General features: G+C 44.1%; 1 protein-coding gene across 4 annotated transcripts in view; it reads right to left on the bottom strand.

Moving 5' to 3' along the window:
* Nucleotides 1–2,710: 2,710 nt before the first annotated feature.
* SEPTIN9 (septin 9) overlaps nt 2,711–14,137 on the bottom strand; it is a 440,211-nt gene continuing 428,784 nt past the window's right edge. For all 4 annotated transcript variants that reach the window (XM_075349534.1, XM_075349537.1, XM_075349536.1 and 1 more), the window contains 2 exons: nt 8,050–8,101; nt 2,711–4,382 (listed from right to left, as the gene is read on the bottom strand). In XM_075349534.1, the coding sequence (XP_075205649.1) occupies nt 4,250–4,382; nt 8,050–8,101 (185 nt within the window). In that variant the 3' untranslated portion in view covers nt 2,711–4,249. The remainder of the gene's footprint in view (nt 4,383–8,049; nt 8,102–14,137) is intronic.

Raw genomic sequence — 14,137 nt, 5'->3', positions numbered from 1 at the left:
CCCCCTGTTTCTAAAACTAACAGTCTCTTAAAACCCAACCGGATACACCCACAGGTGGAGGTATGTGATTCTCCAGCTCTGTCTATCACACTGGTCACAGTTTAAAGGGAACCTAACCCTTAATTACAACCCAAGTTCTGTGGAACTACAAGTCCCACCGTCACACCTTCAGTTCAATATCACAGGGGGATCCTTCTCCACTGCGACCATCCACAACATTGGTGGTCGCTACCTCACAATATATATAATTTCTATCCAATCTGTGCTTTCTTCTCATGTCAATGTAAATATGGCTTTTTTATTTTGGATACCATTGTGACATTAACACTAGAACTACTGGACTCGTGACACCTATATAGAAATACATAGTGCAAAGTAGTCAAAATGACTGCCTCAGTAGTTCTAGTGTTAAAGGTTGGCACTTTGTACATTTCAATGGTGTTTTTATTGGTAGGTTACAGATATCCTATCATTTACTGAAGGTAGAGTACAGGTCTAATACTAGTGTGAATGCAAACCCATATATTATGCAATATATATGATTAGTACAGTACCTGGTTTGTTACAGAATGACCTAGGCATCAAAGTATGTAGTACAAAATACAGCTTAAAAAGTGTGTATGTGTTAATAGTTTGGAGTTCTAGTTTAATAAACGGGCCAAGAAATCAAAGAAAACGGGCGATCTGATCTGTAAGATGTGATTTGTACAATCAGGGCAACAGAAGATGAAGAATAAGGAGCACAATGTGCCGATGACACTCAGATCTACCTCTCTGGCCCAGATGTCACATCTCTGCTGTCCAGAATCCCGGAGTGTATCCGCTATATCCTCCTTTTTCACCTCTCGCTTCCTAAAGTTCAATGTGGCCAAAACTGAACTAATCATCTTTCCTCCATCTCACCTACACTCTCCACCTGATCTATCTATTACAATAAATAACATCACGCTCTCGCCAGTACCCAAAGTTCGGTGCCTCGGAGTGACCTTTGACTCTGCCTTGTCCTTCATACCACACATCCAATCCCTCACCACCTCTTGCCGTCTTCAACTCAAAAATATTTCCAGAATCCGTCCTTTCCTCAATTCGCAATCTACAAAAATGCTAGTGCATGCCCTCAATCTCCCGCCTCGATTATTGTAACTTCCTCCTCTGTGGCCTCCCTGCTAACACGCTTACCCCTCTCCAGTCCATCCTTAATTCTGCTGCCCGACTGATCTACCTCTCGCCTCACTACCACCCCGCTTCTCCTCTCTGCAAATCCCTCCAATGGTTCCCAATCTTCCACCGTATCCAATTCAAACTACTAACACTGACCTACAAAGCCATCCATAATCTGTCTCCTCCATATATCTCTGAACTAATCTCCCACTACACCCCAACACGTCACCTCCGGTCCTCCCCAAGATCTCCTTCTCTCCTCCTCTCTCATTCGCTCCTCATGCAACCGACTCTAAGGCTATGTGCCCACAGGACTCTGTATCTGCGGATTTTTCTGCATCAAAATCCGCACCTTTTCATAGGTGCGGATTTGACGTGGATTTTGTTGCGGATTTTGCGATTTTTTAATTCAATTGAATAGGCAAAATCCACAACAATAATTGACATGCTGCTGATTTTTCCGCGCGAAAATCCGCACGATTTCCGCTGCGGAAAAATCCGCAGCGTGGGCACAGCATTTCCCAAATGCCATAGAAATGGCTGGGGAGTAGCTGTGCTGCAGATTTCTGGAAAATCTCGCAGAAAAGCCACGGAATTCCGCGGCAAAATCCGTGCATTTTCCGCAGCGTGGGCACATAAACTAAGACTTCTCCCGAGCATCCCCAGTCTTCTGGAACTCGCTGCCTCAACACACCAGATTATCTGCTACACTTGCAAGCTTCAAACTGAACTTGAAAATTCATCTGTTCAGAAATGCCTATAATCTACAATGACCTCACTTCACCACCATGCGGAGCCGCCGCCCGACCACCATGCGGAGCCGCCGCCCGACCACCATGCGGAGCCGCCGCCCGACCACCATGCGGAGCCGCCGCCCGACCACCATGCGGAGCCGCCGCCCGACCTACACCCCACCTACTGTCTCCTCCCCAAAATCCGATAGAATGTAAGCCCGCAAGGGCAGGGTCCTCTTCCCTCTGTACTAGTCTGTCTACTGCAACTTGTATATGTATTCTGTATGTAACCCCTTCTCATGTACAGCTCCATGGAATTAATGGTGCTCTATAAAAATGAATAAAATAATGTGATGAATTATAAAATAAAAAAAAAAAAAAAAAAAAAAAAAAAAACAATATTGGAGGCGAGTAAAGCATCAGATGAAAACCTCTTCTACCATAGGTGGGCACTACGTGGATCAACAAGGGGTTAAATATTAACCCCTTTTTCTATCCTAGACTACCAGGGAAGGAAGGAGTACACTAGTCGCCCCAAACGGTTAGCGCTCCGGCCCCAACAGGTTAGCGCTCCGGCCCCAACAGGTTAGCTCTATGCCTTCCAGTTGAGCTGTACTGCAGTATCAGACACCATCCATACTCTGGTGTGGTGCTGGTTCCAGAAAAACAAAGCTATCTTGTCCAACCATGGTGGATCAGCTTTATCCTCTTCACTACCCTTGACCACTAGGGAAGTCAGAATTAGTTAGACAACAGAAATCAAGGAGAAAATGATTGCTATGTGAATACCTCTACAGAGACGACTAAAGACAATCTGCATTTGTAACATTTATTTTAGGAAATACATTTTAAAACACATCTTTATTATTTATACAAAAAAAAAAGACTAGTTTATCATAATGCATATAAATCAAATAAAAGGCCACTTTAGGAAATCTTGGATCTTTTTAGCCCTAAATAAAAAAAAAAATAAAAAAAAAAAAAAACGAAAAAAAAGAAAATCACAAATAGTCAAGAAAACAAAAAAACAAAACAAAACAAAAAGACCCAAAAAAACATTTAGTTTCCTCTTAAAGGACAGTACAATAACATCACAGACAGGGTGGCATCTTTTCAAGTGCATTAAGCATCCTGCCTCTTCATACCTTTTATCCTTAGTATGTGAAATATATATCTTTCAGTTGATATAGTCATTTATTTGCTAAAATATAGCAACTCGACAAGAATTATTTTTTTTTATAATTTTTATATATTTTTTTTCTGTTTAATCGAATGCAGCTTAGCGAGTAGAAGGCTTTTTAGAAATTGGAGATCATTACAGTAAATGACGATTCACAAATGACAGGGGGGAGGGAAGAAAAAATGTTTTAAAAAAAAAGTTAAATACACAAGAGACAATTTATTTTCCTCTCATTCGGAAGGGAGCGCATTAGTTTTCCCACTCAGTGTAATCATTTTCCATTACTTCCAGCAATAAAGTTGTGAAAAGGGGGTGGTGGTTATAAAGTAAATGAAATGTAATAGGTAAAGGAGGTCCAAAAGTGAAAAATCAGAAAAACATAAGTTAACTTCAGAAAAAAAAAAAAGAAAAAAGAAAAATTGAGTGGAATGTAACAGAAAAAAAAAAGAAAAAAGGAAGCAAATTGAGATAAATAAGTGAAGCCTAAAATTTCGGTGGGGGGGGGAAACTACCCCCTTTTATGAGAAGAGCATTAATAGACGATTAATAACCTGGTAAAGGAGAAACTGCAAGGAAATCAGCAATACATAAAAAACATCTAATAGTCTAAGGCCTTATACACTGTTTAATGGACATTCTGGTTTCCATCTAGGTTCCCTGCCTGCCATTCATCCTTACAGGTGTAATAAATACTGTATCTAACCTATAGTTCAGCAGTGGGATGCAATACTTTCACATTCGTGGTTAATCTTCGGCACATAGGAATTTGGCAATTTGTAGGAAAGGTGACTGGGAAATCTCTCGCACCTTCTCTTAGGTGACTCGGACCGAGAAGGGTTAATTTTGTATCCTATACTTACTAAAAAGTGACTGATGGATTATCATAGGCCAATGAATGGCTTGACGAGTACCACCCTACAAATTGTGGCATCACTATTTCCCAGTCCCACCCCCCAATTTCTTTAACTGCGTCATTACCCTCTCACTTTTATGGCACATCCTTGCAGATCAAAGACCAGGTCAAATAGGAAGGGGTCTCTGAAAATTAATGGGCTAGCCTTCCCAATTTTCCTTCCCAAAGATCCCTCCCGCGGAATGTCGCAGGAGTAGAAAACACATGAAAGGAAAACTGAAAAACAGGATGGATCGATAACGGGAGCGCTAGGCCTCGGAGTTACATCTCGTTGGAGGAGTAGTCTTTTTCCGCTGTGCCGTTGGACAGAACGTTTCCTTCTTGGAGCCGCTTGACGCGGTACGCCTCAAAGTGAATACTGCTTGTGATGTCTTTGATATTCTGCATGTGCGTCCTGCAAAGAATGAAAAACAAAAACGGAATTATACACAGGCCACATCGAAGCCTTCAGTCTATCAGACGTGGAGGAGCAACATCGCTCACAGCTAGAGCCGGATAAGCAACCGTGCAGCCAAATATCACCGGAGAAATGAGTGACGACATCATCGGAAGAGAGGAAGGAAGCCGTGGGTGTAAATGAGCTCTACGCAAGGCACAGCTATTGTTCCTAGTGAGGCAAGAAGATGTCATTCAACAGGAAGCGGCAATTCAACCGCAATATCCAGCACTTCATCATTAAAGCAGATCGGAGAAAACATGATGGGAAAATTACAAGGCACAATAGCAAACCTAATCACATCACGAAACATAGCCAGACTGACAATAGAGAACATGTACAAATCACAAGGAGTTAAAATTGGGAAAAATAGCGCTCTATGGGCATGAAATGGTCTCTAGGATCATAAGAACCAAGAATGGCAGAATGTAAGAAGTAACTTTAAAGGGAACCTATCAGCAGAAATTTTGCACTAAACCTAAAATATTCCCCGTCTGCAGCTCCTGGGCTGCATTCTAGCAAGGTTCCTATAGTTATTGTGCCCCCTTTTAGTCCAAAATAAACACTTTATAAAGTGGTACCTTTTCCTATGCAAATCTTGTTAATCGTACACGGGGGCGGGCTGTTGTCCGTTATTCTGCCTCCTGCTGCTTTACGCCGTCCCCCATCGCTCAATTTCATACCTCAGGACACCGCCCAGTGCACCCGAGGTCTCGCACATGCGCCGTGACACTCTAGCGGGACTGTGCACAGTGTGACTGCTGGTGACGTGTAGCGCAGGCGTGAGATTATGGGTGGTGCTGTGATTTTCATCAGCAAGTACCTACCAATAAACTCGTGCCCGCGCTTTTCACTCTGCCTCCACCGTTATGCTGCTCCGCTCCTCCCATCTATTTCCTGTTCCAGGGCAAGATGGGAAAGGGGTGACGTGGGGTCATCTGGCCAGCGCTTTCGCAGAACGGTAGAGGCAGAGGGGAAAGCGCGACCACGCGTTATGGGCGGGTACTTGCTGATGAAAATCACAGCGCCGCCCATAATCTCACGCCTGCGCAACACGTCACCAGCGGTCACACTGCACAGTGCAGGCCCGCTAGAGTGGCACGGCGCATGCGCCAGATCTCGGGCGCACTGGGCGGTGTCCTCAGGTATGAAATTGAGCGATGGGGGACGGCGTAAAGCAGCAGGAGGCAGAATAACGTACACCAGATAGCCCGCCCCTGTGTACGATTAACAAGATTTGCATAGGAAAAAGGTACCACTTTATAAAGTATTTATTTTGGACTAAAAGGGGGCACATAAACAACAGGAACCTTGCTAGAATGCAGCCCAGGAGCTGCAGAGGGGGAAACTTTTAGGTTTAGTGCAAAATTTCTGCTGACAGGTTCCCTTTAAATGCAAATAAAACGTCTTCAATGAGTATGTCTATTTGAAGATTAAAAGGGTGATCCTATGATTAACATTTATCACCGGTACAGGTTTGTTAGTGGGGTCTCCTGTCCGTACAAGGACACACAAGGCTGTGGCATGGAGTAGTAACTGGGCACACTCTCTGCTGCTCTATACAACTGTGCGGGAAATAACTAAGCAAGTACATTTTTCACAAGTTGTGGGGGTCCCAGTGGTTGCATTCAGACAAAACCAATATTTTGGACCTATGCTGGTCCAAAACATATGCTAGTTTTCTCTTAGGTTCCCATTGGGTGCAGAGAATGATTTTAGTGAGGACAAGGTCTGCACAAAGCTGTGGGATATGTTGTACTTATATACGCAATAGGGTGCTAAGTTCACATTACTTTTGATGTTACTGTTGGGCGTAAATGCTCATCCATGGCATCATCAGAATGAATGGCTGGCTGTTGTGCCATTTACCTACCAGAGGGCTTCTTGGATGGATGGATGGCTGGATGGTTGTGCCAGTTGCCTATATGGCCTGAGAGATGGACGTCGTGCCATTTGCCTACCATAGGGCCTGATTGATCGATAGATGTCATGCCATTTGTCTCCCATAGTGGTTGATGGATAGCTGGATGGATGGATGGATGGATGTTGTGCCATTTTCTTACCATTGGGCCTAATGAATAGATAGGCAAATGGCACGACATCCATCCCTCTATTCATCACGCCCTATGGTAGGCAAATGGCACGACATCCATTCATCTATCCATTAGACTCTATGGGAGGCAAATGGCACGACATCCATTCAGCTAAAATAGGGGCTGATGAATGGATGTTGTGCCATTTGCCTACCATAGGGCCTGATGGATAGATGCTGTGCTAATTTCACACCATACAGCCTCATATTTTTGGTATTTATTTATTTTTAAAGCAAAGTATACTGCCCAGTATAGTTATGTCAGTGTCCTACTATAAGGAAATACAGCCTATTTTTGCAGGTATACGTTTGGGTAAAGGCAGGGAAGCAGTGTGCATGTGGTCTTGGTATATCAGGACTTTAATATAGAGCGCTTTGTCTGTTGGATATTATCAGTGAATGTTTTTGCTCTGGATGTATGCAGAAATTGGATGATCTGACCATGATGTATACAGAAATATTTTTACATATTGACAGCAAGCAGATGTGAAAGTGAGCTGCTCCTAGACACCTCAGACAATTACAAAGGCTGGTCTGATGAAGCTTACCGATCTTCTCAGCAACAGAAGAGCAAGATTAAAGGGTGCTTTACACGCTGTGACATCGCTAGCGATTGCTAGCGATGTCCAGCACGATAGCACCCGCCCCCGTCGTTGGTGCGATATGTGGTGATCGCTGCCATAGAGAACATTATCGCTACAGCAGCGTCACACACACATAGCTTGTCAGCGACGTCGCTGTGACCGCCGAACAATCCCTCCCTCAAGGCGGAGGTGCGTTCGGCGTCACAGTGACCGGCCAATAGAAGCGGAGGGGCGGAGATGAGCCGGACGTAGCATCCCGCCCACTTCCTTCCTTCCGCATTGCCGGTGGAGGCAGGTAAGCAGATGTTCGTCGTTCCTGCGGTGTCACACACATAGCGATGTGTACTGCCGCAGGAACGACGAACATCGTTCCTGCAGCAGCAACGATATTAAGGAAAGGAGCAACGTGTCAACTTGCACCGTTTTTGAACGATTTTGCGATCGTTGCTCCTTGGTGTCACACGCTGCGATGTTGCTACCGGCGCCGGATTTGCGTCACTAACGACGTGACCTCGACGATATATCAGTAGCGATGTTGCAGCATGTAAAGCACCCCTAAGTGTCTGGCAGACTCTAAAAATGTTCTTACCCGACGTAAATGCTATCGTTTTCCTGAATATAGCGGTGTCTTGGTGATGCTCCTCTGATCCACAGATATGGCCCCCTCTTCCATTTATTTATTTATTTAGTCTTATTAGCCAAGTGGGTGTGGTCATCTACTCTTCCATTTGAGGAGCACGCAACAGCTCCTAACAAGACTAGCTTTACATACAGGGAAGAAGCCGCCATATCTAAAGGACTGGAGAGGCACAAAACAAAAAAAAAAAAAACACACCATAGAAAAGCAGCATTTAGACAGGTAGGATATAAAATGACCTGTCATTTGCAGGAAATCTGGAATATAACAGGAGGAGACCCCTGTGAAAGGCTATATAATCTACACACTCACCTGATCAGGAGGTCTCGCAGGCAGGCAAATTCACAATGAGCTATGTTTTCAACTAGAAAGATTAAAAAATAAAATAAATCAGTTACTATAGGCATAAAACAACCAATGGATGAAACCACGTAACAACAAATCTCTGCATATAGCAGAGCCAACATGGTCATCAGCATCTGTGCCTAATGCGCTTACGGACAAGGACTAGTGGTATTGGTTGCATGCTAGATTAGGAGAATTTACAGATCATTAAACATCAAACTAATGGAATTTTTTGCAGATATTTTTCTTTACTAAACATTTTTTTCTGAAAGCTGAACATTGAGTCTGTCGCCACCAGGTGGCAGCGATGAGCCATGTGTAAACTAAACCCATAAACCCCAAGAAAGCCTGCAGCACAGGGGAAGCCGAAACCAACAAAAGCAAACAGTCTGAGACTTCCGCTGCACAACTCGGAGGTGTTCACACAAAAAATGCGGACTCTCGTCCTCTGGTTCTAGTTAGTAAAGTGCATATAAGACTGTGCCTCAGGTTTTGGACACGCTGCTTGTCTGAGGCCAAAAAACAACGTGAGCCTGCAGGGTGGAAAGAGGGGGTGGTGGGAGGAGAGGGGTGCGTAAGTAACCTCGATCTGAACAGAAAAGTACAGACGTGGCAGGAGATGCAAGCCGCAGATCATGTGTTAGGCTGGTTACAGCACACGAGCACTACGAATAGGAGAGTCACAATGATGGGGGCAGAGGACCAATCGGGACATGTGAACCTCTATATATCTCTATAACCTGTCCACTATTCATCCTTACCTGATCAGGACGGGTAGATTATGTCCTTCAAGAGGTATTAAAGGGATACTGACAGTTGTCCTAATCCTCAGGATAGGGAATAAGTTTCCAATCACTAGGTGTGTGACCACCATGGCACTGGCGATCCCAAAAGCCACGGCTCTGAAGATTCCCATGTGAAGGTCAATCACGCACACTACCGCTACATTCATTCCTATGGGAGTGTGAAAAGACCAGTGTTTCACTCAGCACTCTCCAGGGGTCTCATTAAGAATTAATGGAGCGTCAGTGGTCATGATCAACCTCCGCTGCTTTCAGGAGGTGGCATTTCATTCTAGGCATTGCTGGGGACCATGGCAGTTGGAACCACCAGTGATCAGAATTTTATCACCTATCCCGAGCAGCTGTTACAAGCGTCAGAGGCAGCCGGATGTGCTCATTTCTAATGGAGCTGAAAAGCGCAACTCCATCCAGTGTGTAGAGGATACTGCCAGGTATGACAGAAGAGCGCCTACTACTGGTCAGTTGTTACAAGCGTCAGAGGCAGCCGCATGTGGTCATTTCTAATGGAGCTGAAAAGTGCAATTCCATCCAGTGTGTAGAGGATACTGCCAGGTATGACAGAAGAGCACCTACTACTGGTCAGTTGTTACAAGCATCAGAGGCAGCCGGATGTGCTCATTTCTAATGGAGCTGAAAAGCGCAACTCCATCCAGTGTGTAGAGGATACTGCCAGGTATGACAGAAGAGCACCTACTACTGGTCAGTTGTTACAAGCATCAGAGGCAGCCGGATGTGCTCATTTTTAATGGAGCTGGAAAGTGCAATTCCATCCAGTGTGTAGAGGATACTGCCAGGTATGACAGAAGAGCGCCTACTACTGGTCAGGTGTTGCAAGTGTCAAAGGCAGCCGGAGGTAAACCGTTTGACCCGGATTCATCAAAAGTGGCGTTTTTCACACTAGTCTTGATGAGGGGGCGGGTTGGAATGTGGGTACCCGATTCTTGAAGAAGCGCATGCATGAATCAGGCAAAGTGTGAGAGTGTCCTTAGACTGAAGATCTGTAGCGTATGAACATTATCGCTCGTCAAAAATTTGACGAGTTGGGTTGCCATACTCCTAACCCCAGCTACGTCTACTTTGTTGTAGCTAGGCAAAAGCGGCATTTAAAACAAAAAAAAAACAAAACAAAAACAACTTAATGCCGTAAAAGCTTTGATGAACTGATGCCTTTGAACAGAGGAACAGGGCTGCAAAGCACCGCTGCATTCAGTATGCAGTGGCTACTGACACTGCACAATAGAAAAAAAAAAGGAAATCCAGCTCTAATGCGGTAAAAAAATTTTTACTTTACGACAGTTTATATGGCTAAAATCCAAATATCAAAAAATGAAAAAAAAATTAACTGCCAAAGAACACCAAGTCTGAAACACGTAGATTTGGTTTGTTGGTCCTCTAGGTTTCCCATGGGATTTTTAATTTTTTCATATTATGCCATTTGGAGTTTAGGCATATAACTTGTAATAAAGCCTAATTTTTACCGCATTGGAGCTGGATTTTTTTTATTTTCTACACCCAGGAGGGTGTTGTCCTTGCTCCACAAAGGGAAAGTGCTATTCAGGTGAGCTGGCATTGTTCCATTTTGATTTACTGCATAAGAGAAGCCTGCGTTATGCAGGTCCATTAAAATATTACATCTGGCCACCTAAGTAGCTTGGAAGAGCTGATGAGGGGTGCCAGCCCCCACCGATGTCATAATGATGGCATACAGTTCCTTGTGAAAGTATTCAGCCCCTTGAATTTTTCAACCTTCTCCCACATTTCAGGCTTCAAACAAAGATAAACATTTTAATGTTATGGTGAAGAATCAACAAGTGGGACACTATTGTGAAGTTCAATGAAGTTTATTGCTTATTTTATACTTTTATAAATAATAAACTGAAAATTGGGGCCTGCAATATTATTCAGCCCCTTTAAGTTAATACTTTGTAGCGCCGCCTTTTGCTGCGATTACAGCTGCAAGTCGCTTGGGGTATGTCTATCAGTTTTGCACATCGAGAGACTGAAATTCTTGCCCATTCTTCCTTTGCAAATAGCTCGAGCTCAGTGAGGTTGGATGGAGAGCGTTTGTGAACAGCAGTTTTCAACTCTTTCCACAGATTCTCGATTGGATTCAGGTCTGGACTGTGACTTGGTCATTTTAACACCTGGATACATTTATTTGTGAACCATTCCATTGTAGATTTTGCTGTATGTTTTGGATCATTGTCTTGTTGAAAGACAAATCTCCAGCCCAGTCTCAGGTCTTTTGCAGACTCCAACAGGTTTTTTTTCAAGAATGGTCCTGTATTTGGCTCCATCCATTTCCCCATCAATTTTAACCATCTTCCCTGTCCCTGCTGAAGAAAAGCAGGCCCAAACCATGAGGCTGCCACCACCATGTTTGACAGTGGGGATGGTGTGCTGTGTTGCTTTTACGCCAAACATATCGTTTAGCATTGTGCCCAAAAAGTTTGATTCTGGTTTCATCTTACCAGAGCACCTTCTTCCACATGTTTGGTGTGTCTCCCAGGTGGCTTGTGGCAAACAAACACTTTTTATGGATATCTTTGAGAAATGGCTTTCTTCTTGCCACTCTTCCATAAAGGCCAGATTTGCGCAGTGTATAACTGATTGTTGTCCTATGGACACTCTCCCACCTCAGCTGTAGATCTCTTCAGTTTATCCAGAGTGATCATGGGCCTCTTGGCTGCATCTCTGATCAGTCTGCTCCTTGTTGGAGATGAAAGTTTGGATGGACGGCCAGGTAGATTTGCAGTGGTATAATACTCCTTCAATTTCAATATGATCACTTGCACAGTGCTTCTTGGGATGTTTAAGTTGTGGAAAATCTTTTTGTAACCAAATCCGGCTTTAAACTTCTCCACAACAGTATCATGGACCTGCCAGTTGTGTTCCGTGGTCTTCATGATGCTCTCTGTGCTTTACACAGAACACTGAGACTATCACAGAGCAGGTGCATTCATACGGAGACTAGATTACACACAGGTGGCTTATATTTATCATCATCAGTCATTTAGGACAATATTAGACCATTCAGAGATCCTCAATGAACTTCTGGAATGAGTTTGCTGCCCTGAAAGTAAAGGGGACTAATATTACACGCCCCAATTTTCAGGTTTTTTTTTTTTTTTTACAAAAGTTTAAAATAAGCAATAAATTTCATTCAACTTCACAATTGTGTCCCACTTGTTGTTGATTCTTCACCATAACATAAAAATGTTTATCTTTATGTTTGAAGCCTGAAATGTGGGAAAAGGTTGAAAAATTCTAGGGGGCCGAATACTTTTGCAAGGTACTGAATCTCATGGATATGGACAAGTCAATATGGTGTAACGGACCACTATTATACTACTGGCATGCTGCTATAGTGCTTGTGAACAACATTCTCCGTTTGGGCAATGCCATCTTCCCATTGTTGACATCATACAGTTACCACTCTGGGTCCAAATCCACAAGCACATTAGGTAGTCTATCGAAGCAGAAAACAAAAGCAACCAGCAGGGACATTGACACACAAATTGTCACCAGCCGGATGACTACTGGTAAACAGCAGTGGTATCAGAATGACTCTGCAGGCATATATAATACATTGGCAATCAGCTTTTTAGCTCAATCACATTAAGACCAGTGATAGGTACCCTTTAAAGGTGGTGTCACACATAGCGACGACGACAACGACGTCGCTGCTATGTCACTATTTTCTGTGACGTAGCAGCGACGTCCCGTCGCTCTCGCTGTGTGAGACATCCAGCAACGACCTGGCCCCTGCTGTGAGGTCGCCGGTCGTTGCTGAATGTCCTGCTTCATTTTTTCTCGTCGCTCTCCCGCTATGAAGCACACATCGCTGTGTGTGACAGTGAGAGAGTACGAACTGAATGTGCAGGGAGCAGGCGTCTGACAGCCTACGGTAAGCTGTAACCACAGTAAACATCGGGTAACCAAGAAGCCCTTTCCTTGGTTACCCGATATTTACCTTAGTTACTAGCGTCCGCCGCTCTCACGCTGCCAGTGCCGGCTCCCTGTTCCCTGCACACGTAGTTGGCGTACACATCGTGTAATTAACCCGATGTGTACTCTGGCTAGGAGTGCAGGGAACAGGGAGCCGGCACTGGCAGCGTGAGAGCGGCGGACGCTAGTAACTAAGGTAAATATCGGGTAACCAAGAGAAGTGCTTTCCTTTGTTACCTGATATTTACCTTAGTTACGCTTCCACGCGTCGCTGCTGGCTGGGGGCTGGTCACTGGTCGCTGGTGAGATCTGCCTGTTTGACAGCTCACCAGCGACCATGTAATGACGCAGCAGCGATCCTGATAAGGTCAGATCGCTGGTGCGTCGCTATGTGTGACACCACCTTAAGGCAAGAAATCTTCAAGAACACAATTAGGAGCATGGGTATAGTGGACTGTGCCAGGAATGCTCAATGCCACATTGCCTCAAGTCTTTCAAATGGGCCAGGATCATAACTGGGGCAGTAGGTTGATGGATTCTCCGACATAAATTTAATATTTATAGATCGGGCACGTCTTAAGGCTTTTTATTATTGACATTAAAATTGTTGTAGGGAGATTGGGAACACCACTGGTACTGAGATATTCAGAGCCAAGTAGGGAAATTGTGCTTTTCTTTTAATGAGGGCCATTCACAGGATATTTTTAAGATAATCTGTCAGCAGGTTTTTGCCATCTCATCTGGGAGCAGCATAATATAGGAAAAGAGACCCAGATTCCAGTGATGTATCACTTAGTGTACTTTTTGCAGCCATTGTGACAAACAGTGTTCTTAAATGCAGCAGAGCTCGGAACGTTAACCCCACCTAAACCATAGTTGTGTGTACATTGTATATTCACAGTGAGCTGCTTATCAGAGACGTGGGTGTGGTTGGATGACTTGGCAGGAGGCTAGTCCCAGCAACGATAATGTCAGAATGATAAAACCTTCATTGCAAGTAAACAGCACAAAGCTAAATATAGGTTATCACTGAAATCGGTATTTCAGCCCCCATCTCCTGCAGTTTTCAGATTACATAGCAAAAACCTGCCGACAGATTACCTTTAATTAACACAGTACCTCCTCCAACGATTCTTTCTGTATCCCCATATTCCAAAGTTATGCACCCAGGTAATAAAGTACAAGTTTTCCCTTCAACCAACTGGGTGTATGCCACAAATTGTGGGTGTGGTCTTTTCTAATTGGTCAGCAACAGGAGAAAGGAAAAAAAACAAAAACAAACATCCAACGAGCTCTGTGGTATA

Source organism: Anomaloglossus baeobatrachus, chromosome 5 (genome assembly GCF_048569485.1).
Source record: "Anomaloglossus baeobatrachus isolate aAnoBae1 chromosome 5, aAnoBae1.hap1, whole genome shotgun sequence".
Taxonomy (NCBI): Eukaryota; Metazoa; Chordata; class Amphibia; order Anura; family Aromobatidae; genus Anomaloglossus; species Anomaloglossus baeobatrachus.
This window is presented reverse-complemented; position numbering and strand designations above follow the sequence as displayed.